Source organism: Protopterus annectens, chromosome 8.part0, assembly GCF_019279795.1.
Source record: "Protopterus annectens isolate FY-2018-M chromosome 8.part0, PAN1.0, whole genome shotgun sequence".
Taxonomy (NCBI): domain Eukaryota; kingdom Metazoa; phylum Chordata; order Ceratodontiformes; family Protopteridae; genus Protopterus; species Protopterus annectens.
In genome coordinates, this window is record NC_056741.1 from 1097568104 (window position 1) to 1097595743 (window position 27640).

Genomic DNA, 27640 nt, shown 5'->3' on the forward strand with positions numbered 1-27640 from the left:
AGTGTTATTAGTGTTTGAACCAGTACCTTGAAGTAGGCAATTTGTCATTTTTAACTGAACAGAATTAAAAAAATTGTTTTTATTTAAGGAAGGACCTGGGATACATATGTAGTGCTTGCATACCAGCAACTACAAGAAAGGGGATATATAATACCCGCTAAATGGACCATCTTGAAGCTAGCTACCATGTGGAGGGAGTAGCCTTATTGTGGCTTTTCATTTTCATATGGTGAAGGCGTACTCCCTAGTCTAGAGCTTGTTCACTTTATCTTTTCATATTTATATATACAGAAAAGCAGCTAAAACACACTAAAACAATTCAGATGAGCTGTAGAAATATTAAGGCAAATACAGTTTTAATAAATACACTAAAATATACTCTATATTTCCAAAATGTTTGAGAAGCACAGTCAGAACACAAGGATATTCAGACAAATTTTTTTTTTTTAGAAAGGGAGAAAGGAGGAACAGAAGGAAATTCTCTCTGCATTAGGTAGAATGAGCTAATGACACTAGACTAGGAGGAGTGTCCAAGATTAAATTTAGAGTAGGGGTGGGCAACTGCAAGGCCAGCAGGTATAAAGACAAGATGTCAATAGGGAGGGTAGGTGGGAGAAAACACTACAGAAATGTTTATCACAAGTGAGCCAATAGCTATGAAATATAGTACAAGTATGCAGTCTTACTTTGACTTTTGGCTTTTCCTGGTTAGGGGTTGCCACAGCGGAAATCTGGTCCGCTCATGATTGGCAGTGGATTTTTATGGTGCCGAGTTGCCATCTATAGTTTATCACAAGTGAGCCAATAGCTATGAAATACAGTACAAGTATGCAGTATACAATAAAATTGCTATAAATATCTAAAAAAGCAATAACTACTACAAATAAGCAAAAAAACAGGCTACTTGTTGCTATATATCACAGATCAGCTGCTCCTCCTCAGATAGCTCTGTGTGTAATGGCTGAAACACTCAAGCTATGAAATACAGTACAAGTATGCAGTATACAATAAAATTGCTATAAATATCTAAAATAAACAATAACTACTACAAATAGGCAGAAAACAGGCTACTTATTGCTATATATCACAGATCAGCTGTTCCTCCTCAGATAGCTCTGTGTGTAAATATTGATGTGATGACAATTTAGCGCACAAATATTCTTGATATTAGTTTTACAGTGACTATTGATCAGAATACTTACCCGCAATGGAAACTGTATATAATACTAGATTGTGGCACCAGAAGTCCTCCAAAATGTTACATTTGGTACCTATGTATAAGGCAGTATTTCAATTCCCTATGAAAGTTTTTGTAAGGGTGCTAGGGAATTATAAGTTAATAATTAATAATAATAATAAACATACTCAGGACTGGCATTCTGTCCTTAAGACTTTTACTGAATCTTAATCCTGATTTAAACAGCAGGGCATTGTCTTTATCAATACTTGGCATTTAGGCCTTACCCTATATGCAGCAACAGAAATGTTACCCTGTCTGGTGAAGTATTTATGATTTTGTTCCTTCTGCTGTAATGACAATGTAGTGCACAGACATTCTGGACATTAGTTTCCCTATGCCTCATAATCAGAGGTTATATAACACCCAGAAAAAACAGGTATAATGCTGAAATGTGGCATCAACAGTCATCTAAAACACTACATTTAGTACCTGTGAGAGAGATCGTGTCACTTCCCCTAAAATAGTTTGTAATGAAAATGTCAGTGACTTATAATAGGATATTTAGACACAGAATGTACTTATCATTCTACTATCAAAGATGGCATCACAATGCAGCACTTAAAATTTTCAGTACACAGATTTAAACTTCATCATATATGCACTTACGCAAATGTTCCCTTATACAGTGAAATATTTGTGATTTTGTATTATTCCTGATGTAATGACAGCTTAGCACACGTATAATCTGAATACTAACTTCACTGTGCCTTCTAATCAAAAGTCATACAGTAGTCCCTAATGTAAACTGGGTATAATGCTAGAAACCAAATGTCATCTGAAACATTGCATTTGGTACTTGTATTTAAGGCATTATGTCGGTTTCTCCTACAATAGTTTGTAATAAATGTATTAAGGAATTACAACAGGATACTCAGAAAACCCACTGAATATTGCAATTCTGTCCTCAGTGATTTCACTGTGTCTCATTCCTGAGGTATTGTAGACCTACGCAGTCGTTATCAGTACAGGGAGCTCAGGCCTTACCTTATCTGCTGTAATAGAAATTGACTTGTCTGACAAAAAAAAATAAGATTTTACATCTGAGGTAATGATAGCTTAGTGCACGTATATTCTGTCCCTATGTATAAGCACTTTGCACACTTAGGTTTCAAAGAATGTTACATGGAGCCAGCAGAGGCCTTCACAGGGAATACATTAATGATGTTGAAACTATAACTGGGATGAAGACACAAATAATACAGATTTAACCACAAATGTAAAACACGGTGCTATGGTCATGCTCCAAAAAACAGAGAACAGCAACTTTGATATAGTCACTCCATGTGTAAGAACATGGCTAGGTTCATGTATAAAAATCTGGCTCTGATGTTTCATGCAGTCAGGTTCTTACAAGTGAACCTTGCCGTTATATAAGAAAGTGAATTTGACAGTACCCCGCAGATGCAGACATACAAACTGCATCCTAAAAACTAACAGCTTTAAAAGATGACTGCATCATAAAAACTAACAGCTTTAAAAGATGTTAAGCCCACTAACATAGCCACAAAGAAGGCAGCCACACACTGATATAAACAAAGTTTTAAACTTATTAACACACTTTGTTCAAATACCATCAGAAGATTAGTATACTTCTAATCAAACAAGAGTTTTAAAAGCTGTCACACATCTTGTAATGCAAGACAGCCTCTTTTCTTTAAGTGGCAGTACCATATAGGAGCAGATAAAACTTCCCCTGTACTACAGACCATTATTATCAGGTCTCTTTATCAAAAACACTTGTGTGTTCTTGAATTGTATGTAAAGAAATTCAACTTTCAAGCTTCACTCTTAGGGTGAGTTTCTTGACATCCATTTCAAGAATGTGTAACAATATACTTGTGATTAGAAATTTGTTAATAAGCCTGAATTTTATGTTTTTTTTTTCTCAAAGATCTTCTGTTATAATAAGTATTCTCACATACAACTGTACATTGCGACACCTTAAGGAAGACTTTTCTAAAGTTATATAATAAGTGCTATGGCTTGTCTTACAAGTGCAAAAAGCTTAATTATGTTTACAAAAAATGTTCTCTAACAATGTTGTAATACAGAGCACTATACACATTTCTCAACATACATGGTTGTTAAATTTTTATTCCCACCAAAATCACTGTATTTCAAAAAAGTTCAAAGTTTATTTTTTTTAAATGAAACAAAAGATGAATGCTTAAAAAAAACTCACAGACCCCAGTAAGTGCCAGGTTAAGAAATATAAGTACATCACAGTATGCAGTCCTGTATGTATCTAAAAAAACACAAATTATGTGAGCGACATTAGCTGTCAGCATTTGTAATACTAGCCTCTCGAGAAAGCAATTCTGTTGTATTGCTGCTTCAACCTGTACAACATGCTTCCAGTTCTGTGGGTCCCTGCATTTCTAGAGTGACACAGTGAGTAAGGAATAACCCAAGTCATGGTGTATTACTATACAGTATAAGCATTGTAACACATAAGCGTGGGCAGCTACTGGATGAATGCATTTCTCCTTATTCAGTTTATAACCTGTACTGGTATTTCAACCGTAAAGTATTTTACTCTGCTAATGGACTATATACATTATTTCAAAGAAAGGTGTGCAGTTAAACATTTTTCTTACATCTTTTTCTCTTCCTGTCCTCACAGCCATTCAGCCCACATCCCATATTGACCCATTTCTTCCTATACCTCCCAACATTATGGACACTGGATAAGGGAGATGAGAATGGAGGACTGCGGCCACTATCAGTTAGGAATTTGGATGCTTTTTAACTATCCCCATGGTGACCAAATGAAGCAATGCCAAATTGGGCCTATAATACTGGATCAGTATTATGTACACACACATACATGAGGGAAACATACTCACAAGCAAGGAGAGTGTGTTGAGGAGATGGAAAGAGTACTTTGAGGGGTTGATGAATGAAGAGAATGAGAGGGAGAGAAGGTTGGATGATGTAGGGATAGTGAATCATGAAGTACAATGGATAAGCAAGGAGGAAGTAAGGATAGCTATGAAGAGAATGAAGAATGGAAAGGCTGTTGGCCCAAATGACATACCTGTAGAAGCATGGAGGTGTTTAGGTGAAATGGCAGTGGAGTTTTTAACCAGATTGTTTAATGATATCTTGGAAAGTGAGAGGATGCCTGAGGAATGGAGAAAAAGTGTTTTGGTACCGATTTTTAAGAATAAGGGTGATGTGCAGAGCTGTAGTAACTACAGAGGGATAAAATTGATCAGTCACAGCATGAAGTTATGGGAAAGAGTAGTGGAAGCAAGGTTAAGAAGGGATGTGATGATTAGTGATCAGCAGTATGGTTTCATGCCAGGAAAGAGCACTACAGATGCGATCTTTACTCTGAGAGTGTTGATGGAGAAGTACAGAGAATATCGGAAGGAGTTGCAGTGTGTTTTTGTAGACTTAGAGAAAGCATATGACAGGGTGCCTAGAGAGGAGTTGTGGTATTGTATGAGGAAGTCAGAAGTGTCAGAAAAGTATGTAAGAGTGGTACAGGATATGTACGAGGGTAGTGTGACAGCGGTGAGGTCTGCGGTGGGAGTGACAGATGCGTTTAAGGTGGAGGTGGGGTTACATCAAGGATCAGCTCTGAGCCTTTTCTTATTTGCAATGGTGATGGACAGGTTGACAGACGAGATCAGGCAGGAGTCCCTGTGGACTATGATGTTTGCAGATGACATTGTGATCTGTAGTGAGAGTAGGGAACAGGTGGAGGAGACCCTGGAGAGATGGAGATGTGCTCTAGAGAGAAGAGGAATGAAGGTCAGCAGGACTAAGACAGAATATATGTGTGTGAATGAGAGGGAGGATAGAGGAATGGTGAGGATGCAAGGAGTAGAGGTGGCGAAGGTGGATGAGTTTAAATACTTGAGGTCAATAGTTCAGAGTAATGGTGAGTGTGGAAGAGAGGTGAAGAAGAGAGTACAGGCAGGATGGAGTGGGTGGAGAAGAGTGTCAGGAGTGATTTGTGACAGACAAGTACCTGTAAGAGTGAAAGGGAAGGTCTACAAGAGGGTAGTGAGACCAGCTATGTTATATGGGTTGGAGACAGTGGCATTGACAAAAAGGCAGGAGTTTGAGCTGGATGTGGCAGAATTAAAGATGTTAAGATTTGCACTGGGTGTGACGAGGGTGGACAGGATTAGGAATAAGTATATTAGAGGGTCAGCCCAGGTTGAAAGGTTTGGAGACAAAGCCAGAGAGGCACGATTACGTTGGTTTGGACATGTGCTGAGGAGGGATGCTGAATATATTGGGAAAAAGATGCTAAGGATGAAGCTACCAGGTAACAGGAAAAGAGGAAGGCCTAAGATAAGGTTTATGGATGTGGTGAGAGAGGACATGCAGGTGGTTGGTGTGACAGAGCAAGATGCAGAGGACAGGAAGAAATGGAAACAGGTGATCTGCTGTGGCGACCCCTAACGGGAACAGCCGAAAGAAAATGATGATGACACACACACACACACACACACACACACACACACACACACACACACACACACACACACACACACACACACACACACACACATACACACAACCACAATATGCATCACAGCCCTGACACTGTTTCTTCACCTCCTGGCCTCCTTCCTACCATAGACATACAGCAGGTCAATCCCACCCTTCTGCAAAGGGAGGCAAGCTGACCTTAGCCTCTGACTCACATCACCCAGGTCAATTCCACCAGGCATGAGGGCTCACTAGTTGAACAAAAGTCACCAGAGCTGCAAGCAGGACTTCATCACTCTGAGCCCCAGAACTGGCATGTACATTCAATGAAACATTCAACGGACAAGGATGATAATCGGTTACTGAAACATAATCAACAGGTAAGTGAAATGTTTAACCAATGAGGTTACAAGCTTTAACAACACTTTATATATACATAGGCAGCTTACATATATGTGCCTGAAAGTTTGTTTTGAAATAATCCTGCAAATCTGAGGATGACTAAAGTTATTTATGTACTTGGTTCCATATCATGCTTTATTTGTACTTCATGATACTTTGTCATTCTATTCGCAGTGCAGGACACAGCAATCATGAATTACGAACATCTCTAAAAACTTAAACAGCACTGATTTTTCTTTAATTAAAGTTGTTTTGTTTTTTTTTCTGGCTTTTGTTGTCCCATGTGACTGCTGTTGTTCTTTCTATACAGTCTTACATAGTCTAGGTACAGTCCACAGATCACTGATGTATGAATGGTAAACTGCAGCCGTAGTTTTTATTGGCCAATTCCTAACAGCATCATAGTATCATTCAGTAAGTAGCAATCTCACATAAAAAAATCATAAATAGCTACCTTACTAAATGTTTTCTTTGCCCTTCAGAAATTTCCTACATATATGTAAAAATTCTGGTAGATAAGAGCTCTGTTTGATTTTCCCGTCTGTTTGAAACTGCTGGTTGGCTGTGAGATTTTTTCAGAACTGCTGTTTGCTAGCCCTTACTCAGTTTACTCTCCAATAAATCTATCTTATCTTTTAATGTCTGCAATTTAGGCTAAAACCAGCAGCTTCAAAAGGCCCATGTTTTCACTGTTAAATTGCTCTTTCAGAAAAGAGGCATTTTCTTTCTTTATAACCACCCCCCCCATCCAGCTTAAGCAGGCACCTGTTTAGTACAATTTAACTGTCTATGATGAATAAGCTCTTAATGCCAACTTTATTTTGACCATAAGGTGCTTGTAGATAAGTATAAGACACAATGTACCTCCCCTATCATTGTTCCAGGATACACAAAACATATTTCTTCACCTCTCCTCTTCCCATTATGTTGTCTAGATTGTTACTGTCAGCTGCACTCTTTCCTTCTAGATGATCCTTCATCAGGGCCGAATGGAACTACATCCAGATAGTTAACTCGTACCTCACCATACACTTGCATCGTAGCACCATACCTCTGTAATCTTCAAGACAACAAATCCCTTTACTGCTTTACTATCAAAATCTCGAAATTAAAAAAAAAAAACATTCAGAACATTAATTGCCACGGTTGAATTCCTGCATATTAAGTAGGTGAAAATGTCAAATCTGATGATCGAGATTTTCTCCAAATATCAAACGTACTGTCCCTATAGGAGGTAAGGTAAGTCTCAATCCAAGACTACATTCCATCTATTTGCAGGGGGGCAAGCCCCCTGCACCCCCCCACACCCCCGCTAACTATATATTCCATCTCTGAGATCACACTACAGTAAGGAAAGGGATGAATTTCCCAATCCACAGTGTACCATGAGCTCTATTTATTATATTGAGCTCATGAACTATCACTCAAGTACCATTTAGCAACACAGGAAATGGCCATCTGCCGTTCGACATTCCCGTGTTCGCCGAACCCACATTCAGCATTTTGATAGTAAACCCCTTTTACCACTAAATCCTGCCCTGCTGTATAATTTGACTTCCCTTATTATTGTGTTGTGTTCAGAATGGCTTACAGCTGATGCGCCGTCATGCTCCAATGTTCTCTTCAGTCTCCTGCATCTTCGCTCTTCTCACTGTGAATCTAGGTATGTAGCATTGAACTTGCTGCCATGGAAAGCTATATGCCACTCATGATATCATCTCTCCCTCTCTCTCTAAGTTATTGTAGTAACATAAGTTTTCTATCTCTTCCTCTTTTCTACATTTGTGCAATTCATTTATTAATTCACAAAGGTTTGTATAATTTTGAAATAAATGGATCCTTCATATCATTCATCTATTCAGCCACCACTAACAATATTAAATAGAACCAGGTCATGTGTTATGGGTGTTGCACCCTGTCTGCAACCAGTTTAGATTCTAAAATATTCCTGCTGACATTACACACACAATTTTACTCAGGAGCCATCTCTTTAGCCCATGCTGTTATCTATTACCCAAGGCTAAATACAGAACATTTACCTCTTGCCCATTCCTGTCCCCTCAAGTGCAAAAATATGATGACTTGAATTCTGTAAAATGCTAAGCTTTAAGAAATCCATCAGCCACTACTGTTTGCACACACGAGATGTTTTTAAACTAATAATGCAATTAATTCCCTAGGCTTTCTGTAAGTCTGTTTTTAATGGTACTGGACTATTTATAGTATTACAACTACAGGTGTCTCAGCAGTGTCTGTAGCACTAAACATGTTCTAAAAAGATAGACCCCCTGGGTAGCCAGAATAATGACAACCTCCTTAAGCATTTTTCAATGCACCCTATCTCACTGTGTTCCTATCAAAACCTTAAGGCTGCGTAGAACCCTTGTTCCTAAAAGGGGTACTTACAGTCTCGTCACTATTCAGTGTGTTCTCTCACTGCTCCTTGGTATGGGTCCACGCATCGTTTCTGTCTAGAATGACCTGAAGCATTCATATCAAACTCCTGACCTATTCAGTGTGTTCTCTCACTGCTCCTTGGTATGGGTCCACGCATCGTTTCTGTCTAGAATGACCTGAAGCATTCATATCAAACTCCTGACCTATTCAGTGTGTTCTCTCACTGCTCCTTGGTATGGGTCCATGCATCATTTCTGTCTAGAATGACCTGAAGCATTCATATCAAACTCCTGACCTATTCAGTGTGTTCTCTCACTGCTCCTTGGTATGGGTCCACGCATCGTTTCTGTCTAGAATGACCTGAAGCATTCATATCAAACTCCTGACCTATTCAGTGTGTTCTCTCACTGCTCCTTGGTATGGGTCCATGCATCATTTCTGTCTAGAATGACCTGAAGCATTCATATCAAACTCCTGACCTATTCAGTGTGTTCTCTCACTGCTCCTTGGTATGGGTCCATGCATCATTTCTGTCTAGAATGACCTGAAGCATTCATATCAAACTCCTGACCTATTCAGTGTGTTCTCTCACTGCTCCTTGGTATGGGTCCATGCATCATTTCTGTCTAGAATGACCTGAAGCATTCATATCAAACTCCTGACCTATTCAGTGTGTTCTCTCACTGCTCCTTGGTATGGGTCCATGCATCATTTCTGTCTAGAATGACCTGAAGCATTCATATCAAACTCCTGACCTATTCAGTGTGTTCTCTCACTGCTCCTTGGTATGGGTCCATGCATCATTTCTGTCTAGAATGACCTGAAGCATTCATATCAAACTCCTGACCTATTCAGTGTGTTCTCTCACTGCTCCTTGGTATGGGTCCATGCATCATTTCTGTCTAGAATGACCTGAAGCATTCATATCAAACTCCTGACCTATTCAGTGTGTTCTCTCACTGCTCCTTGGTATGGGTCCATGCATCATTTCTGTCTAGAATGACCTGAAGCATTCATATCAAACTCCTGACCTATTCAGTGTGTTCTCTCACTGCTCCTTGGTATGGGTCCATGCATCATTTCTGTCTAGAATGACCTGAAGCATTCATATCAAACTCCTGACCTATTCAGTGTGTTCTCTCACTGCTCCTTGGTATGGGTCCATGCATCATTTCTGTCTAGAATGACCTGAAGCATTCATATCAAACTCCTGACCATGTTTGCTCATCTTCTTCAACTTCTCTATCTCCTAGGTCTTTTTACTTCTTTTTACATGCCATAAAGCATGTTGCTCTCCCGCCTTTACTTCATAAAGCAATGCATTTTCTCTTTCTCTGTCACTGCTCTGTTTTGCTGTGATAAAGAGTTCAACCTGACTTCTTAGACAACCTGAAACACCCCCTCCCCCACTATGTTCTCCTGTTTGTTCAGCTCTGAGCGCTCACATCTCCCTTCTCTCGCTACCTCAGAGAATAATCATATGGACCTCTTTTGTATGGTGCATTACATTCTTTTACTGACACAACACCTAGTGGTTTCTATAACATCTGTTATAATTATTTCTTATGTGTGCTCTGCTACCATAACCAACTTATTCCAGTCATGGAATTCAAAACAATTACTCCAGTTTTGCCAAATTCTACCATTTTAAATATGTTATGCGTTTCTGTGTTTAAATGTGTTTGTTAATTTTAAACCACTTAAATTGCAATCAAGTATCCCACATTGCAAATATCATTGTGTCTTTAGTGCATCAGACCACCCCCCCCCTCAGGTTTTACATTTAGTCAATATAAAGCTCTTTAGTTTAGTATTATAGTGTCCTCTACAGATGTGGCTTCTGCTTCTCTTCAACATGAATCCGCAGGTGTGCTGAGAGATGCTGTCGCCATCTGTAGCTCTTCCCACAATCAGCACACTTAAAAGGCCGCTCCCCAGTGTGAATCCTCTGATGCACTGTCATATTATATCTCCGTGTAAAAGTCTTTCCACACTCAGTACATTTATGCTTTCTCTGACTGCGATGGATCTGTAAATGCCTTGAAAGCTGATTTTCATAACAAAACTCTTTCCTACAGATAGAACATTTAAAAGGTCCAGTGGATTGAATCTGATCAGGTGCCGCAAGATGATTTAAGTGCTGGAAACGTTTTCCATAGCTATTATGTACAAAAGAATGTTCTGTAGTAGGAGGCTGCAGAGGCACAAAAACATTTCCTTGCTTTTCAGTAGTTCTATCATAGCCATAAAACTGATGAGATTTTACCCCTCGATGAATACGAAGATGTGCTGCAAGATGCTCTATTTGTCTAAACCCCTTCCCACATTCTGTGCATTTATATGGCCTTTCTCCTGTGTGAATCCGCAAATGCCCTTTAAAATGGTGTAGCTGGGAAAAGCCCCTTCCACATTCATTGCACGTATATGGTTTTTCTTGAGTGTGCACCTTTAAGTGTACTGACAAATATTCCATGCTATTAAATGCCTTTCCACAGTGAGCACAAATAAAAGGCTTCACATCTGCATGAGTTCTCTGGTGTACTGAAAGATTATCCCTTCGTCTAAACCGCTTCCCACAATCCCTACATTTGTATGGTTTCTCTCCTGTGTGAATTCGAATATGCCCTGCAAGGTGGTCCACCTGCCTAAAGTTCCTTTCACAGTGAAGGCATTTAAACGGCTTCTCTCCTGTGTGTATTCGTTGATGCACTGAAAGGTTGTACAATCTTCTGAAGCTTTTTCCACAGTCATAGCATTTAAAGGTACCTTTCTCTCCCATATGACTGCCCAGATGTCTAGTCATAGTACGTGGATTAATAAAGCCTTCCCCACATTGTACACATTTGAAAGGTTCCTCCACACTGTGAACTATCTGATGTCTTGAAAGGTATTGCTTGCTCCTGAATCGCTTCCCACATGTGGTGCACTCATAAGGAGTCTCTCCTGTGTGGATCCGTTGGTGTATTGAAAGGGTATAAAATCGAGTGAATCCCTTTCCACAGGTGGCACATTTAAAACGCTTCTCTCCTGTCAGACGTCTGTAGACCCCAGAAGGGGCACTCTGAGCCATTTGACAATGAACCTTTTCGACTTGGGTTTCCTGCCTGTAGTTCTCCCAGTACTGTGCATGTTCAGACTGGGTGCAGAGCTGGGGCTTGTATTCATCAGGCTTCACATCTAGAAATAAAACAGAGATGATACTTGAGTTTCATTCATTAAAAAAAAGTTACTTTTTGTACTATAGTTATGCATACTGCAGCTATGCAAATCTGTTACTGTGTAATGAATGATCTAAAAGTGCTTTCTTAAAAATAACCAGACTCCAAAGGTATATCACAGAATGTCAGACTTCAGATCAGTATGGTCAGTATGCTAACAATTCAGGCTTGTGTTATACACAAAAATGTGTGTGTGTGTGTGTGTGTGTGTGTGTGTGTGTGTGTGTGTGTGTGTGTGTGTGTGTGTGTGTGTGTGTGTCCAGACTCGTGTTCTGCACCCAAACTTTGTGTGTGTGTCTGTGTCCACACTCGTGTTCTACACCCAAAATGTGTGTGTGTGTGTGTGTGTGTGTGTGTGTGTGTGTGTGTGTGTGTGTGTGTGTGTGTGTGTGTGTGTGTGTCTGTGTGTGTGTGTGTCCAGACTAATGTTCTACACCCAAAATGTGTGTGGTGTATATGTGTGTGTGCGTGTGTGACTAGTTATCCTAACAATTGGCAATGCCACATGGGTTTCATAGAAATGATTAATATGCATACCTGTCCTACTGCAAAAGATAATTAATTTTATTAGGTTGCCATAATGGTTAAGGTGTTTACTTTATAGACACAAGGTACAGGATTTGATTCTCACATGGGGTAATTGGCTACGCTTAAAATAGCCCACAAGGGCAGTTAGCCTAGTACTAATCTATGAACCTATTAGCACTCCACCTGTGCCATCAAACATTTATTACCTCTTTGCTCACATCACCAAGTCAACAGTTTATCGCCATTCCACTTGCATCATTAGCAGCCAGACCCAATTAACACTAACTAACAAAGACAGTCATTTGCAATAACCATATTAATACAGAAACATAACAATTAAACATATAAAACACTGCTCTAAGTCCAAAACTATTAAGGAAAATTGCAAGCAACAGCATTAAAAACACTAGATTATAAAAGATATCTAAAATGCATAAGTTAACTAAGATTGCGAAAGAACCCCCCCCAAAAGTAAAATATACCTAGCTACACAGTATCGATTCTAAAATAACATTTAAACATTAAAATTACACTAAATTGCAAAAAAGTCACTCACCTAATCTACACAAAGTCATATAAAATGGAAGCTGCAACACTAAGAAAGCCTGAAAGAAAATCCAATGCAAAAACAGAAAGAACTGACATTCCCATATTAAAAAAGTACACATAAAAGGAAGAAAGAACTAAAGACACAAAAAACAGTAACACATATCAAGTACTAAAGTAAAACTTAAGCTACCCATGCTGTGGTGTTCATGCAGGAACCAAAAAAGAAATCCAGTTAAAAAACTAACAACATATTACATTTACAGCTTTGAAACATACATATCCTAATCATATATTCCTCCAAATAAACATAAACACACCAAACCCTGGCACTGCACTAAAAACAGAAACATACATATACATACATACATGCATACATACCTAAATAAAGTTCACAATAAATAAAATATACATGCTTGTAAAATGAAAAATCTAGTTCATTAATACATCTTTCAAAGCATTCTTACAGCTGAGGTCTTGACTGAAGACCTCAGCTCTATCTACTGACTCTGCCAAAAACATTTATTCTGTCCCCCAAACCTTCAGTATACAAGTGCATAGCTTAACACACACTCCAGAAATGAATATCCCTACACAGCCTAATTCATAACTTCAACAAACTCTAGCACAAAAAGTAGAAACAATCAACTAAAATAAACACAATTATTCCTTAGTAGAAAAAGACTATCTCCTGACCCACACCTTCCCTGATGGTTCAATACCATACTTCTCAACTGCACAGATTTTCGCAGAATGGCCAGATTTTTGCCTCATATTTTGGTGTGTTCCTCCTAAAATCTGTACTTTTCTGGCAAATAGCTGAGGATTGAAGTCACTAAATAATGACATACATTTGAGTTTCAGACTTCACGTCCTTCAGAAAATGCATGCTAACACAAATCCTGTTATTCTAGCAACTTTCTAAGTTTATAAGTACAATATTTAAAAGATGCCCCTAGTTTTAGTGCTTTGTCCCCCATTGTTTTAGACTTTGTCCAGATTTCTTGCACTAAGAAGTTGAGAGGCATGTCCTCCTTCCTTACCCAAAACTCTTACCACTAACCAATAAAAAGATAGAAAAATGAAACAAATGTAAAAATATCACCCAAAAACCCATCCTAGACAAACATAAATCTCTGTGCCATTCACAAAAGCCTACTTATTTAAATAACTTATTCCCACTTATTACAACAGTTAGTACTGTTACACAAAAGAAATAGTATATAATTGCACTCATTTGAAGTCAGTTAGAAAACCTAAGCCTACTTAAAAAAAAAAAAAAAAGCAACTGCACTGTCTACTGCTGCTTTAAGTATTACATTGTAGCTGATAGTTCTAGAGCTGTTGTAGCTAGATTGTGTGGTCTTTTTACACTTGGGCTCCAAACCAGCCATTTTACATTAAGAAAGTTTTTTCTGCACTCTTGTGGCAGAAGTGAGCTGACCTAACCTGTTTTAGTTGGGCTTGCTGGTGGAAGGCTTACTGTGTGCTTTCCTGATTGGTAGTTAGCTTAAAACTTTTTGCGTGTAGTTAAGCCTCACATTTGTGCATTTGTGCGATGCTGCTCTCCACACAGCAGTGGGTGGCAGGGCCCTATATAGACACAAAAGCCTTGCAGATTATTTTTATCCTAGCCCTCCCAAGCTTTTCTGCTGCACTAGGAGCAAATCAGTTGGGCAGTGAGCAGTGTTGCTTTACTGGTCAACCTTAGCCTACACATTGTATAGGTTCCTCTTATAGTTTCTCAGCTACCAACACCATACCTTCCAACTGTACCGAATTATTCGTTTTTTACCAAGTTTTGGGGTCCAAATAATGGCGTGCCACGATTCCCGAGTGAAACCTTAATAAAACCTGTATCACTGATGGGTAGTTGCCCATCATTTCTCTGGCCAGCCTGATGGACATGGGCATCCAGAGACAATGTGACAATTATCTCATGTATACTGAAACAAATACTTTATGTGGGAGATGTAGTTATACTATGAAACTGGAGGCAAGATTCTCACATAAGGACAAATCGAATGGCAAACAGGTTGTCAGCGCACACACACACACACACACACACACACACACACACACACACACACACACACACACACACACACACACACACACACACACATATACACACACACACACACACAAACACTTCCCACACTAAATAAGGACACATTAACCGACATATGCGGAGATACTCACTAGCAACTCACTAAAAGACCAGAGGCCTCCCAAACTGTTCCTTCAGGAGCCACTTACACACACAACAATGCAAAAACAACCACAACACATGATAACACACAACAGTGTTTCAACAAATAAGCCCATAAGGCGTAACACCACAAAACCCAATGTACTGTTCATAGGAGACTCTACAGTGAGACACACAGATGTTTCCTTCATCAGTCTAGATAAGGAGCGGGTTATTGTTATCTGCCTGTCAGGTGCCAGGATCCATCAAGTTACTCAAGCACTCAAGTCACTCAGCCACAAGTACCAGCATGACTCTGTCGTAGTCCATGTGGGGGGTGAATGAGTTGAGATGTACCTCTCTTTTCTATATGAAAAGAGACATGACTGAGCTTTAAGATTATGTATCACAGGCAGGTATATGCCTAGCTTTAAGTAGCATTCTATCTTCTCCATAGATGATGCCACAATACAAACAAAAAATTATTGACTTTAACAATTGTCTTAGCTTCTGGTATCATTCCAAGGGGATCCAGTATCTGTCAGTCTAGGAAGACATGGTCGACAGGTCACACTGCTTTGCCAGAGATGGTCTGCACCTGTCTCCTCTAGACTTTCAGATACTTACAAAGGCACTAGCCACCCCTACTGTGCCTTTTTTAGGCAGTGTCAAAATAACTCACCTCCCAGCATAACAAAATCCCCTCTAGATAAACTCAAAGTACTGCTGCCTAATGCTAGGAGTCTAAACAAGAAACCGCACTTCCTGGAAGGACTCTTCAGCTTGGCAGATGCTGATGTCTGTGCAGTCAGCAAGATATGGTTCAAAGTCGCGGAAATGCTCCCTGGCTGTGCAGGGCTGCAATGCCTTCCACACATTCAGACCACAAACTGAGCAAGAAACAACCGAAGGAGGAGGTGTATCCATCTTCATTAAGGATAAGTACACCTCGAGACTGGTCAAACAGTATGACTCTCTCGAGCTACTCCATGTCCAATTAACCATAAGCAAAATCCCCTACCACATCAAAAAAAGCATACCATCTGGACTTACTGGAGTCACTTACCATACAGCCCAACACCTTACATATGAAATTCAAATCACAGCTTTTCTCTCAACTATCATCAAAATGAGAATGCCCATGTCACGCTCCAACATAAACCCCTGTAAACCACCCCTTTTATTACTCTGCACTGAAATCTAGTCATTAAATCACAACTACTGCTTCTAGAAGTTGTATGTTTTACAAATGTCCTTGCTAAGATCTCTGACAAAATGTCTAGGTTTCCTATAAATGAACACCCTACCTAGCTCCTAAGAGCTAGCAGCCATTGTCGGTATGTACTCTATGATCTCATGACCAATTGTTTATCTTTGTAAATATTGAAAAACCAGTAAAGCAGGCAATCCAAATCCTCGGAACCAGTGGAAAGTTTGTAAACGTATTTTAATAGAAACGTTTTCGCTCTTAGCCAAAGCAGGAGCTTCATCAGACAACAGTAAAAAAGCGCCAATTCACTTTTAAATAAAACAAACCGTGATGTCATATCCTTGACAACGGTGAAGTTAAAAACAGATGTTTACATTTTTCAAAATGATGCCTTGGCGCCATTTCTCAGCCTAATTTAACCAGGAAAAAGCGTTTCCACCAATTTAAATCTATATAAAACTTAATAATTCATAAATAGCATACATCTAATTACAACCTAGACAAGGCATTTTTATAAAACATACATTTAATAAAGCACACATTGTGCCTTTAGATCCAAAATTTCAAAGGTTTAAAAGTAGTTAAAAACCTTGGATATTTTATCCCTTATTTATCTGCTAATCCCAAACCGCTTCATAGGTGAATGCTAGATATCATGTACCCTGAGAAAAAACTAGGGCAATGTAAACCTTAAGCATGACAAATTAAGGAAGATTTCTTTGAGGAATTTTTCAGAAATCCTGACCCCTTGAACCAATAAGTGCCACCCAGACCACATTGGTGTGTTTAACACATGCCAACCATCGAAAACATACCCTTACTTTTGAATTTAGTCAACAGTCCTAATTCCTAAGATAGCTTTTATATTTTAGGATCACAGAGATGTTACACATTTTGTTTAGGCCGGGTGGGGAAAAAGCATTTAATAATAGCTGCCATTCCAATTCTTTTAGTTAAGCGTTTGGGGACCACCTCTGATGCCAACCTTTACTACATCAATCCCCATAAATGAAAAACTATGTCCAATGTTCTCTAGGACATGTTTTGAAAGGGCGTTGTCAGTTTTTTTATTTTTAATAGCATAATTATGTTGGTAAACACGGTCTCGCAATCTGCGGTCCGTTTTACCAACATAAAAAGCCTGACAACAATTGCAAAATGCAATGTAGATTACTGATCTAGAATCGCAAATGATCTTGTGTCTAATGTAATATTTTTCACCTCTAATCATGAAGGAATTCCCAGTTTTTATTAACCTACACCAATTACAAAACCCACAGGCAAAAGTTCCAGTTTGTCTCGATAAATTAGGGCATGAATCCCTTGTTTGTAAAAATTCCTTCAAGTTTTTACCCCTTTTGAAAACAAATCCAGGAGCTGTACCCAAAATTTCAAGAAGGTGGGCGTTGTTGACAATAAACTCCCAGTTTTTCTTAACAATACAACACATGCTATGAACATGTTTGTTGTGGGTCAAAATAAACCTACTTTTAAAGTCAAGGGGTGGAAGGGGGGGACCTTTGTCCATGCTGTTTTGTCCAACAATTGGTTTCTATCATTTATGTTGAAATCTGTTTCAAGTTCCACGGTCATTTCGAGATTAACACATGAAACATTTTGTAATAATGGTTTATAAAATCCTGAAATTCTCTTAAAGGTTGTCTCCTCGATTAAGTCATCCAAAAGTTCCAAAGGGTAACCTCTGTTTTGGAACATGCTTTTAAGGATGGCACACTCTTCTTCAAAGTCAATAAGTGTACTACACATACGTGTAGCTCTCACTAATTGACCTTTAAAGATAGATTTCTTTTGTTTCCAAGGGTGGTTGCTGGTGAAGTGGAGAAACGCATTGCAATAAGTATTTTTCCTAAAGATCTTAGAACGGAAACAATTGTTTTCAACATCTTTAATCAGTTTGACATCTAGGTAATCAATCTCACTAGTTGAATAATGGTGAGTAAATGTCAAAAAGGTACATGATTCATTCATATACTGCAATAAGTTGGTGACAGTATCTAAGTTCCCTTCTATAAGAACAAATGCGTCATCCAAAAACCGAGTGTAATATTTTGAACACTCTTTAAATAATGGATGTTCAAATAAACAGGTTTTTTCCCAGTAAGCAACCACAAGGTTCGCCACGCTCCCTCCACATGGCGAACCCATAGCAATACCCTTTTTCTGTAAGTAGTGTTGATTATTAAAAATGAAAAAATTAGATGACAAAATAATTTCAAGGAGAGTGGTAACAACCTCAATCTCATCTTTTGGTGCACCTAAGTCAACCAACATAAGTTCTACCCATTCCACAGCTTCAAGGTGTGGTATGGACGTGTATAAGTCCACCACATCGATGGTAAGAAAACTGCAGGAAGGGCTGAACAAGATATTGTTGATAGAACTTAGGAAAGACCACGAGTCCTTACAGATCTGGGGGAGTGCTTTAAGATATTTACTTATGATATAATCAACCACTTTTGCACTTGGATGAGTGATGCAACATCTTCCATCCACTAGGGCCCGCATAGGTGGATCCTCCAAGTTTTTGTGAATTTTGGGGATCCCAAACATAGTTGGGACCCTCGGGAAGGAGATGTTGATAAAATTGAAGGTGTCAAAGTCGATCTTCCCTTCAATAAACAGATCTCTGAAATAACCATTGATTCTGTTATATTGACAAAAACTTGGAGGATCCACCTATGCACTTATACACGTCCATACCACACCTTGAAGCTGTGGAATGGGTAGAACTTATGTTGGTTGACTTAGGTGCACCAAAAGATGAGATTGAGGTTGTTACCACTCTCCTTGAAATTATTTTGTCATCTAATTTTTTCATTTTTAATAATCAACACTACTTACAGAAAAAGGGTATTGCTATGGGTTCGCCATGTGGAGGGAGCGTGGCGAACCTTGTGGTTGCTTACTGGGAAAAAAACTGTTTATTTGAACACCCATTATTTAAAGAGTGTTCAAAATATTACACTCGGTTTTTGGATGACGCATTTGTTCTTATAGAAGGGAACTTAGATACTGTCACCAACTTATTGCAGTATATGAATGAATCATGTACCTTTTTGACATTTACTCACCATTATTCAACTAGTGAGATTGATTACCTAGATGTCAAACTGATTAAAGATGTTGAAAACAATTGTTTCCGTTCTAAGATCTTTAGGAAAAATACTTATTGCAATGCGTTTCTCCACTTCACCAGCAACCACCCTTGGAAACAAAAGAAATCTATCTTTAAAGGTCAATTAGTGAGAGCTACACGTATGTGTAGTACACTTATTGACTTTGAAGAAGAGTGTGCCATCCTTAAAAGCATGTTCCAAAACAGAGGTTACCCTTTGGAACTTTTGGATGACTTAATCGAGGAGACAACCTTTAAGAGAATTTCAGGATTTTATAAACCATTATTACAAAATGTTTCATGTGTTAATCTCGAAATGACCGTGGAACTTGAAACAGATTTCAACATAAATGATAGAAACCAATTGTTGGAACAAAACAGCATGGACAAAGGTCCCCCCCTTCCACCCCTTGACTTTAAAAGTAGGTTTATTTTGACCCACAACAAACATGTTCATAGCATGTGTTGTATTGTTAAGAAAAACTGGGAGTTTATTGTCAACAACGCCCACCTTCTTGAAATTTTGGGTACAGCTCCCGGATTTGTTTTCAAAAGGGGTAAAAACTTGAAGGAATTTTTACAAACAAGGGATTCATGCCCTAATTTATCGAGACAAACTGGAACTTTTGCCTGTGGGTTTTGTAATTAAACTGGGAATTCCTTCATGATTAGAGGTGAAAAATATTACATTAGACACAAGATCATTTGCGATTCTAGATCAGTAATCTACATTGCATTTTGCAATTGTTGTCAGGCTTTTTATGTTGGTAAAACGGACCGCAGATTGCGAGACCATGTTTACCAACATAATTATGCTATTAAAAATAAAAAAACTGACAACGCCCTTTCAAAACATGTCCTAGAGAACATTGGACATAGTTTTTCATTTATGGGGATTGATGTAGTAAAGGTTGGCATCAGAGGTGGTCCCCAAACGCTTTTACTCGAACTAAAAGAATTGGAATGGCAGCTATTATTAAATGCTTTTTCCCCACCCGGCCTAAACAAAATGTGTAACATCTCTGTGATCCTAAAATATAAAAGCTATCTTAGGAATTAGGACTGTTGACTAAATTCAAAAGTAAGGGTATGTTTTCGATGGTTGGCATGTGTTAAACACACCAATGTGGTCTGGGTGGCACTTATTGGTTCAAGGGGTCAGGATTTCTGAAAAATTCCTCAAAGAAATCTTCCTTAATTTGTCATGCTTAAGGTTTACATTGCCCTAGTTTTTTCTCAGGGTACATGATATCTAGCATTCACCTATGAAGCGGTTTGTGATTAGCAGATAAATAAGGGATAAAATATCCAAGGTTTTTAACTACTTTTAAACCTTTGAAATTTTGGATCTAAAGGCACAATGTGTGCTTTATTAAATGTATGTTTTATAAAAATGCCTTGTCTAGGTTGTAATTAGATGTATGCTATTTATGAATTATTAAGTTTTTATATAGATTTAAATTGGTGGAAACGCTTTGGCGACTTTTTCCTGGTTAAATTAGGCTGAGAAATGGCGCCAAGGCATCATTTTGAAAAATGTAAACATCTGTTTTTAACTTCACCGTTGTCAAGGATATGACATCACGGTTTGTTTTATTTAAAAGTGAATTGGCGCTTTTTTACTGTTGTCTGATGAAGCTCCTGCTTTGGCTAAGAGCGAAAACGTTTCTATTAAAATACGTTTACAAACTTTCCACTGGTTCCGAGGATTTGGATTGCCTGCTTTACTGGTTTTTCACTGTTCTGTTTTTGTTGGCTGTACATCTTTGTAAATATGTTGTATTTTAAACCTTCTGTACATACTATTGTGTGTTTTTGCAACATTTAATCATTGTAAGCTTTTCTCCCCAGGCCTCCACTGAAAATGGGCTCATTATGGCCCAGTGGACTTCCCCGGTCATCAAACTTTAATTAATTAATTAATTAATTAATTAATTAATTAATTAATTAATTAATTATCCTACCATCATCAAATCATAGTACTCACTGACATGGAAGAACATTGCACCCCTCCCACCATCTGATATCCTCCCTGGTAAGATCTGACCATAAATCAGTCTCTTTCAATGTAATTATAAGGCCAGATACCCCATCAAGCTCAAAAATGCTTAAGAATTTTTCCAAAACAAGCTACCTCCTACTAAGCGATGATATAAGAAGTTTCAAAGCCCCTTTGAGCACAGACTCCTATGCAGAGGTGTACACCAGCATCCTGTATAACCACTTAACTCATTCCCTCCAGTACAGCACTTTTGAGTGTTTATTTTTAATTCATAGTGGGTATGTCCTGAGCCTTTAAAAAATGAAATTATCACCTTTCAGTTCAAACAAATAGGTGTATCTCTGGAACCATAAGTGTTACTAGAAAACTGTAAATGGCAAACTATTCAGGATAAATTAACCTTTATATTAGTGGCATTTATTCGGTTTCATGCTTTAAACTGGATTTTATAAGTCAAAATAAAGGCAGTGAATATTACTTTTGTAATGTTGTATAAACAGCTCATGATATCTCATTAACCATTCAAGTAAGACACATACTGCCAGCAGAATTTTCTTTATACAGCTGTGAGCTTTCATATGAGGCCATGCAGTTCTGTCTGGGTTATCCGACTGTTGAGATATTTAGAGAAATATGAAAATTATTACAATGCAAGTAAACAATATACAAGTAATATTCGATTTCTCTTTAACTGTATTAGACAGAGGTTTAACATCAGATATGCTATAAGATAAAATATTCTGATACCTTGTATGTAGCATAATTTTGGAATTATTAATGCAAATATGAACAAGCAATATTTGATACCTAGAGGTGTCTGTAGGAGGTAACTGCAGAAACACCTAGAGAGGTGCTCAGCTGTAATGAGTTATGCAGTTGTATAGAATCGGTTGTACTTGACCAGATTAAAACCAGATCTTGCCGGAAAAACAAGCCACCCTGGTGGACCCTTAGTATAAAGAGGCTACACAACAAAAGAAAGAAACTAATTCCCAAAAACAGGAGAGAACTGGCTCAGCAGAGGAAGAACTCCCTCTCTAATCTAAAACAAATTAGAGACCTTGTCAAGTCTCCCAAAGCTAATTATGAAGCGAAAACAGCTTCCCTAGTGAAGGATAATCACAAAGCATTCTTTAACTATGTCCGAAATCTAAAGGGGAATACCCACCTATGGGCTGAACTAGTTGTGGATGGCACCACCCATACTCAACTGGAGGTAATGGACAATCTGCTAGTTGACAGATTTGGAGCAAACTTCACCCCCATCCCCACCAGTCATCCCTGAAAGTATACCTGCCACCATGCCTCAACTTATTATCTTAAGAGAGTAGGTCATCGCTGTGCACTCCAAGGCCAAATATACGGCATCAATGGGACTAGACAACATCCCAAGTTGCCTTTTAAACAACTTAAAAATGACCTAGTAGATCCACTTGGGTCCCTGTTTAACCACAGCCTGCAGACTAGCTATGTTCCAGCAGAATGGAGGACAGCAACAGTAATCCCTCTGCACAAAGGAGGACCATCAACCAACCCTGGGAATTATATACCCTTAAGCTTGACTAGCCTCTGGACCCAACCCAGTTCGAATTTGTTAAGGGTAGATCATGTCTGTTAAACCTGATTGACTTCTTCAAGAGGGTCACCGAGGCCCTGGATGAGGAAAAGATGATACATACCACCTACCTTGACTTAGCCAAGGCATCTGATACAATCCACTACTTAGGCAGTATAGAGAAACTCTCCAAACTGGGAATTAACTCCTATGTCACTAGATGGGTAAACAACTATCTCATCAACAGGAAACATACTGTCAAAGTGGGTGACTTCATGTCTAGCAAAAGACCAGTCACCAGTGGTGTACCACAGGGTTCTATGCTGGGCCTTTTACTGTTTGGAATTTATTTCTCAGAAGTTCAGGCAAATGTGGACAGCCTGTGGCTGACCAAGTTCACTAATGACTGCAAATTGGGAGCAATCACTGAGTCCCCCAGCAATGCTAATATACTGCAGAAAGGGTTAATGTAGACAAATGATTGGTGCCAAAGCCATGGACTGAAGCTAAATGCAAAAAATATGCACTATCCCCTTTGGGAAAGCTAATACCCCTGCTAATTACAATAACTCAGGCATACCTCTCAACTGTCCAGATTTTTGCCCCATATTTTTGTTATAGTTCTCATAAAATTGTGGTTTCCTGGCAATTCATTGAGGACTTAAGTCAGAAAATAATGGCAGACAATTGAATTTCAGACTTCATATCCTTTAGAAAATTCATGATAATGCAAAACCTGTTATTCTATCAACTTTCTAAGTTTGTAAGGGCAGTATTTAAAAAGTGTCCCTATTTTTGGGCCTTTGTTCCCCATTATTTGTGGCTTTGTCCAGATTTCTTGCACTAAGAGGTTGACAGGCATATACTCAAGTTGCTAGCAATCTGACTTTTGGCCACCATGTATCCACATTGGTGAGGAAATCTTTCTATGTGGCACATCTCAAAAGTAAAGGCATTGCATCTAGATCTAAGGTTGTTATAATTCCATTACACTTGGCCCTCATCAGACCAATAATTGAGTACAGTACTCCCTTTTTTATGTATCTCACCAGACACCTGCAACTGCTGGAGAGACCACAGAGGTTTCTCACCAAGAAAATAAAGGGTGCACAAAATAAGTTTTAGGTGGAAAGACTGAAAGCCCTGTCACTCTATACTGTCTCCGACAGGCTGCTAAAGGGAGACCTGTACTTAGCTTAAATGGCAGCATCTGACCCAGCCCAAATGGAAATGCTACATATTCGTAAATCAAACTGCATGACCATCACTCATTCCAGGGAACATAACATAGCCTCTGATATGAACAAATCATGCTGAAGAGATAGATACATCTCCTAGAGATTACCCCTTCTCTGGAACAAGCTACCCATTCATATGAACCAGAGCCCCTCCCTGACTCTCTTCAAACGCAACCTAGATTAAAGGATGGGTGACAATAAATTCACTCCTGGGGTGGCACCCATGTCCCTCATGGATAGAGGCAGTTGGTATTAATTACCATAGACTCATACCTTTGCGAACTTTGGTCACCTAACTACTGACTTGGGACAACTCGGGATAAATATGGCTAGTCTTGTAAGGGCTCCTGGGCCATTAACCTAGTAACTTCCTATGAATCTATGAACCTATGGAATATGTAGGGGTCTTCTAACACATACTTAATACATCTTGTACTATAAGTATTTTATAATGTCTGCCATACTGTTATCTGGTATATTATTTGTGAAAACAAGATTATTTTAAACTTGAATACTAGATAATATGTCAAAGCACGTAATTGCTCTTTCTTCATATCTGGTCTGACCCAGACCTGATAAAGAGTAAGATAAAAATGCACATGGCATAGGCTACAAGATAGTATGCATAGTTATTCTACCTGTGTCATCATGACAACAGATTTCTATGCTTTACCATGTCATCAACAGTCTAGCCTCAATTTCCTACTTCATCAACAAACGGGCCTAATTCACACTTATTAACAAATACAATTAACCCTAAGCAGTCAAATATAACAGACATGATCACACTAAGCAGAAAAACATAACCTCAACACATAATGCATTGCCCCAAGTCCAAACCCATTAAATAAAACACAAAAAACACCAAAAACCACTAATATACAGAAACGACATCAAATTGCTCAAGACCACAATCACTGCAACCACCTCAACTTAAAAATAAAGCACAAATCATCTACTGTAAAATACAAACGATAATATTAACGCACATAAAATTCTTTAAACATTAAAAAAAAACACATCAAATACCTTATTCCCACATAAAGCCATACAAAAAAGTAGCTGTAACCATTAGATCACATAAATGAAATCCTGTCTCAAAAGGGAAGGGAGTGAGCCTCACAATTAAACGTGTAAAAAAAAAATAGTAAAAATTCTCAAACTCAAAATGAAAAAGAACTGCGAAACTATACAATAACAGGAGCCCATGAAGAAAACCTACTAAAACATAAAACAGTTTACATTTGTAACATCAGAATACATATCCTGCCTATTCCTTTACCCAGTAAACAGAATCGACACCAGAATCATCATTATAATAAAATATCACACAACTAGAAGACTCCAACTCAGGAACATATGTCTCAAAGCACTCCAGCAGCCATGATCTGTTTTTTTCTTGGTAGCCATGATGGATCTGAATCTGACAGGAGCATTATGTGATATTACATGCTGTATAACCAAGATGGAGCAGTGGCTGAGGAAGGTCTTCAACCATGAATGGTCCAGCCAACTGACGTATTACTGTAAAAGAAATACCAGTGTACGAGATGCCATTGATGTCTAAGTTAGCACCATTAGACAACAATGATTATGTCACTGCAGGGTTCAGGGTACAGGAAGGGTTAAAATAAACAAAGACAATAATGTGGAACTTTATAAGAGAGGATTATGTTGGTATATGGGAAGTGATGACGACTGAGTTGAGAGTGGGAGCATATTTATGGAGCTATGGGAATGGGGTGCTCGAGACTATGAACAGGGGTGAAAGGAAGAGGCAAAAATGCAAAAAGTAAAGAAGCCATTGTGGCTACATACGAACGTAAGGCTAACCATTAGAGCAAAAAATGGAGCCTAGAAGAGGTAGAAATGAGTGGGTGGAGAAGTGCAGAAGATAAATCCAAAGAAACTAGTAATAAAAATGCAACAATTATGATAAAGGCAGTAAAGGCTAAAGCTAGAAAAGGAGTTAGCAGTAGTGATCAAGAAGGGAACCACAGACTTTTTGTAAGCATAGAAAAGGAATGGAGGGAGAAAGATGGACAGGCTGAGCAGAGATAGGAAGAAGATCACAGAAGACTGGGGAAAAGCAGATTTACTGAATGAAAACTTTGCTTAAGTCAGAAATGTATCCTGCCCATCTAAATCATGGTGCTGTTCCCCAGTCTGGTCCCCCTGAAATCTAAGCTGAGGAGCAGAAAAGAAAAGAAAAAAACATCTAGCTGTCAGTGAAAGCCAGGTCCATTTTTCCTGATCTGTACCCCTCAACTCTAGGTTGAAGAGCAAAAAAAAAGTCCATTCTCTTATCTGTTGCTCCTAACATCAGGTCATCAGGAGCAAGCCAGCTCCAATTCTATACCTCTCAAATCGAAGTTCAGGACTAAAAGAAAAACTTTTTTCCTATATTCAAAAACTGTAGCAAATCACTTGCTACATTTGACAACTTATACCACACACAAAGTGCTGAAGTGTCTTACTCCTGAATTTCTATACCACCATTCAGAAATGCCAGTATGAACATGAATATTGGTACTTGTCTACTAATCAATCAGCAACTCCTGAGGAAAAGGCTAGTAGCATTCTAGAAAACAACAATCTCCAAGGCAGAAACCAACATGGAATCACAAGCAAAAGCATCTGTCAATCAAACCTGATCCAGTTTAAGACTGGGGTTACAGGACATCCTTAGGCTCATAGCTTAGTACTAGGCTAACTGCCTTTGTGGGCCATTTTAAGCCTAACCATTTACCCCATCTGAAAATCATCACACCCTTCACCTTGTGTTTATAAGGTAAACACCTTAACCATTATGCAACCCTCCCACTGCTGACAGGGAAATACTTGTAAACACAGTCTCCTGAGGCTTCAGCAAGGCATTTGACTCTGTCCCACACAAGAGGCTGTTAGGAAAAATGCAGTAGCTGGGAGCAGATCCAAGACTTGAGGAATTAATAGCATGACTGAATGGTAAGAGACAGATGCCTGTGGTGAGAAGAAAAATGTCAGGAATTAGGGAAGTGACTAGTGGAGTACTACAGGGGTGTGTCCTGGGCCCAGTACTCTTTTGTGTGTTTGTCTCAGACAAATCTAAGAGAACAGCCCGTCTGTTTGTTGATGACACAAGGATAAAAGCAGCAAAGATGATGGGAGAGGAGTCTAACAAAATATCTGGAAAGGCTGAACACATGAGCAAAAAGCTGGCAAATTCAGGTTCATTGCAAAGAAATGCAAAGTACTGCATTGAAGCATACCTCTCAACTGAATAGATTTTCAAAGAATTTCCAGATTTTTGACTCATATTTTTGGTCTGTTCCTCATAAAATTTGTGATTTACTGGCAAACCATTCAGGGTTGTTATTAAATAATGACACATTTGAGTTTTACGGTGCAACGGTAGCTTTGTCGCCTCACAGCAAGAGGTTCTCCTGTTCAGTTCTTGGCTGGAGCGCCTTCTGTGTGTAGTCTGCATGTCCTCCCAGCGGTCGAGTGGTATTCGAAAGACATGCGTGAATGGGCGTGCCTTCGTTG

General features: G+C 38.8%; 1 protein-coding gene across 1 annotated transcript in view; it reads right to left on the reverse strand.

The window, feature by feature from the left end:
* Positions 1 to 6298: 6298 nt before the first annotated feature.
* LOC122809253 (zinc finger protein 420-like) overlaps positions 6299 to 27640 on the reverse strand; it is a 227286-nt gene continuing 205944 nt past the window's right edge. Inside the window, exon 7 of the mRNA XM_044080580.1 lies at positions 6299 to 11665. Coding sequence (XP_043936515.1) covers positions 10314 to 11665 — 1352 coding nt within the window. The 3' untranslated portion in view covers positions 6299 to 10313. The remainder of the gene's footprint in view (positions 11666 to 27640) is intronic.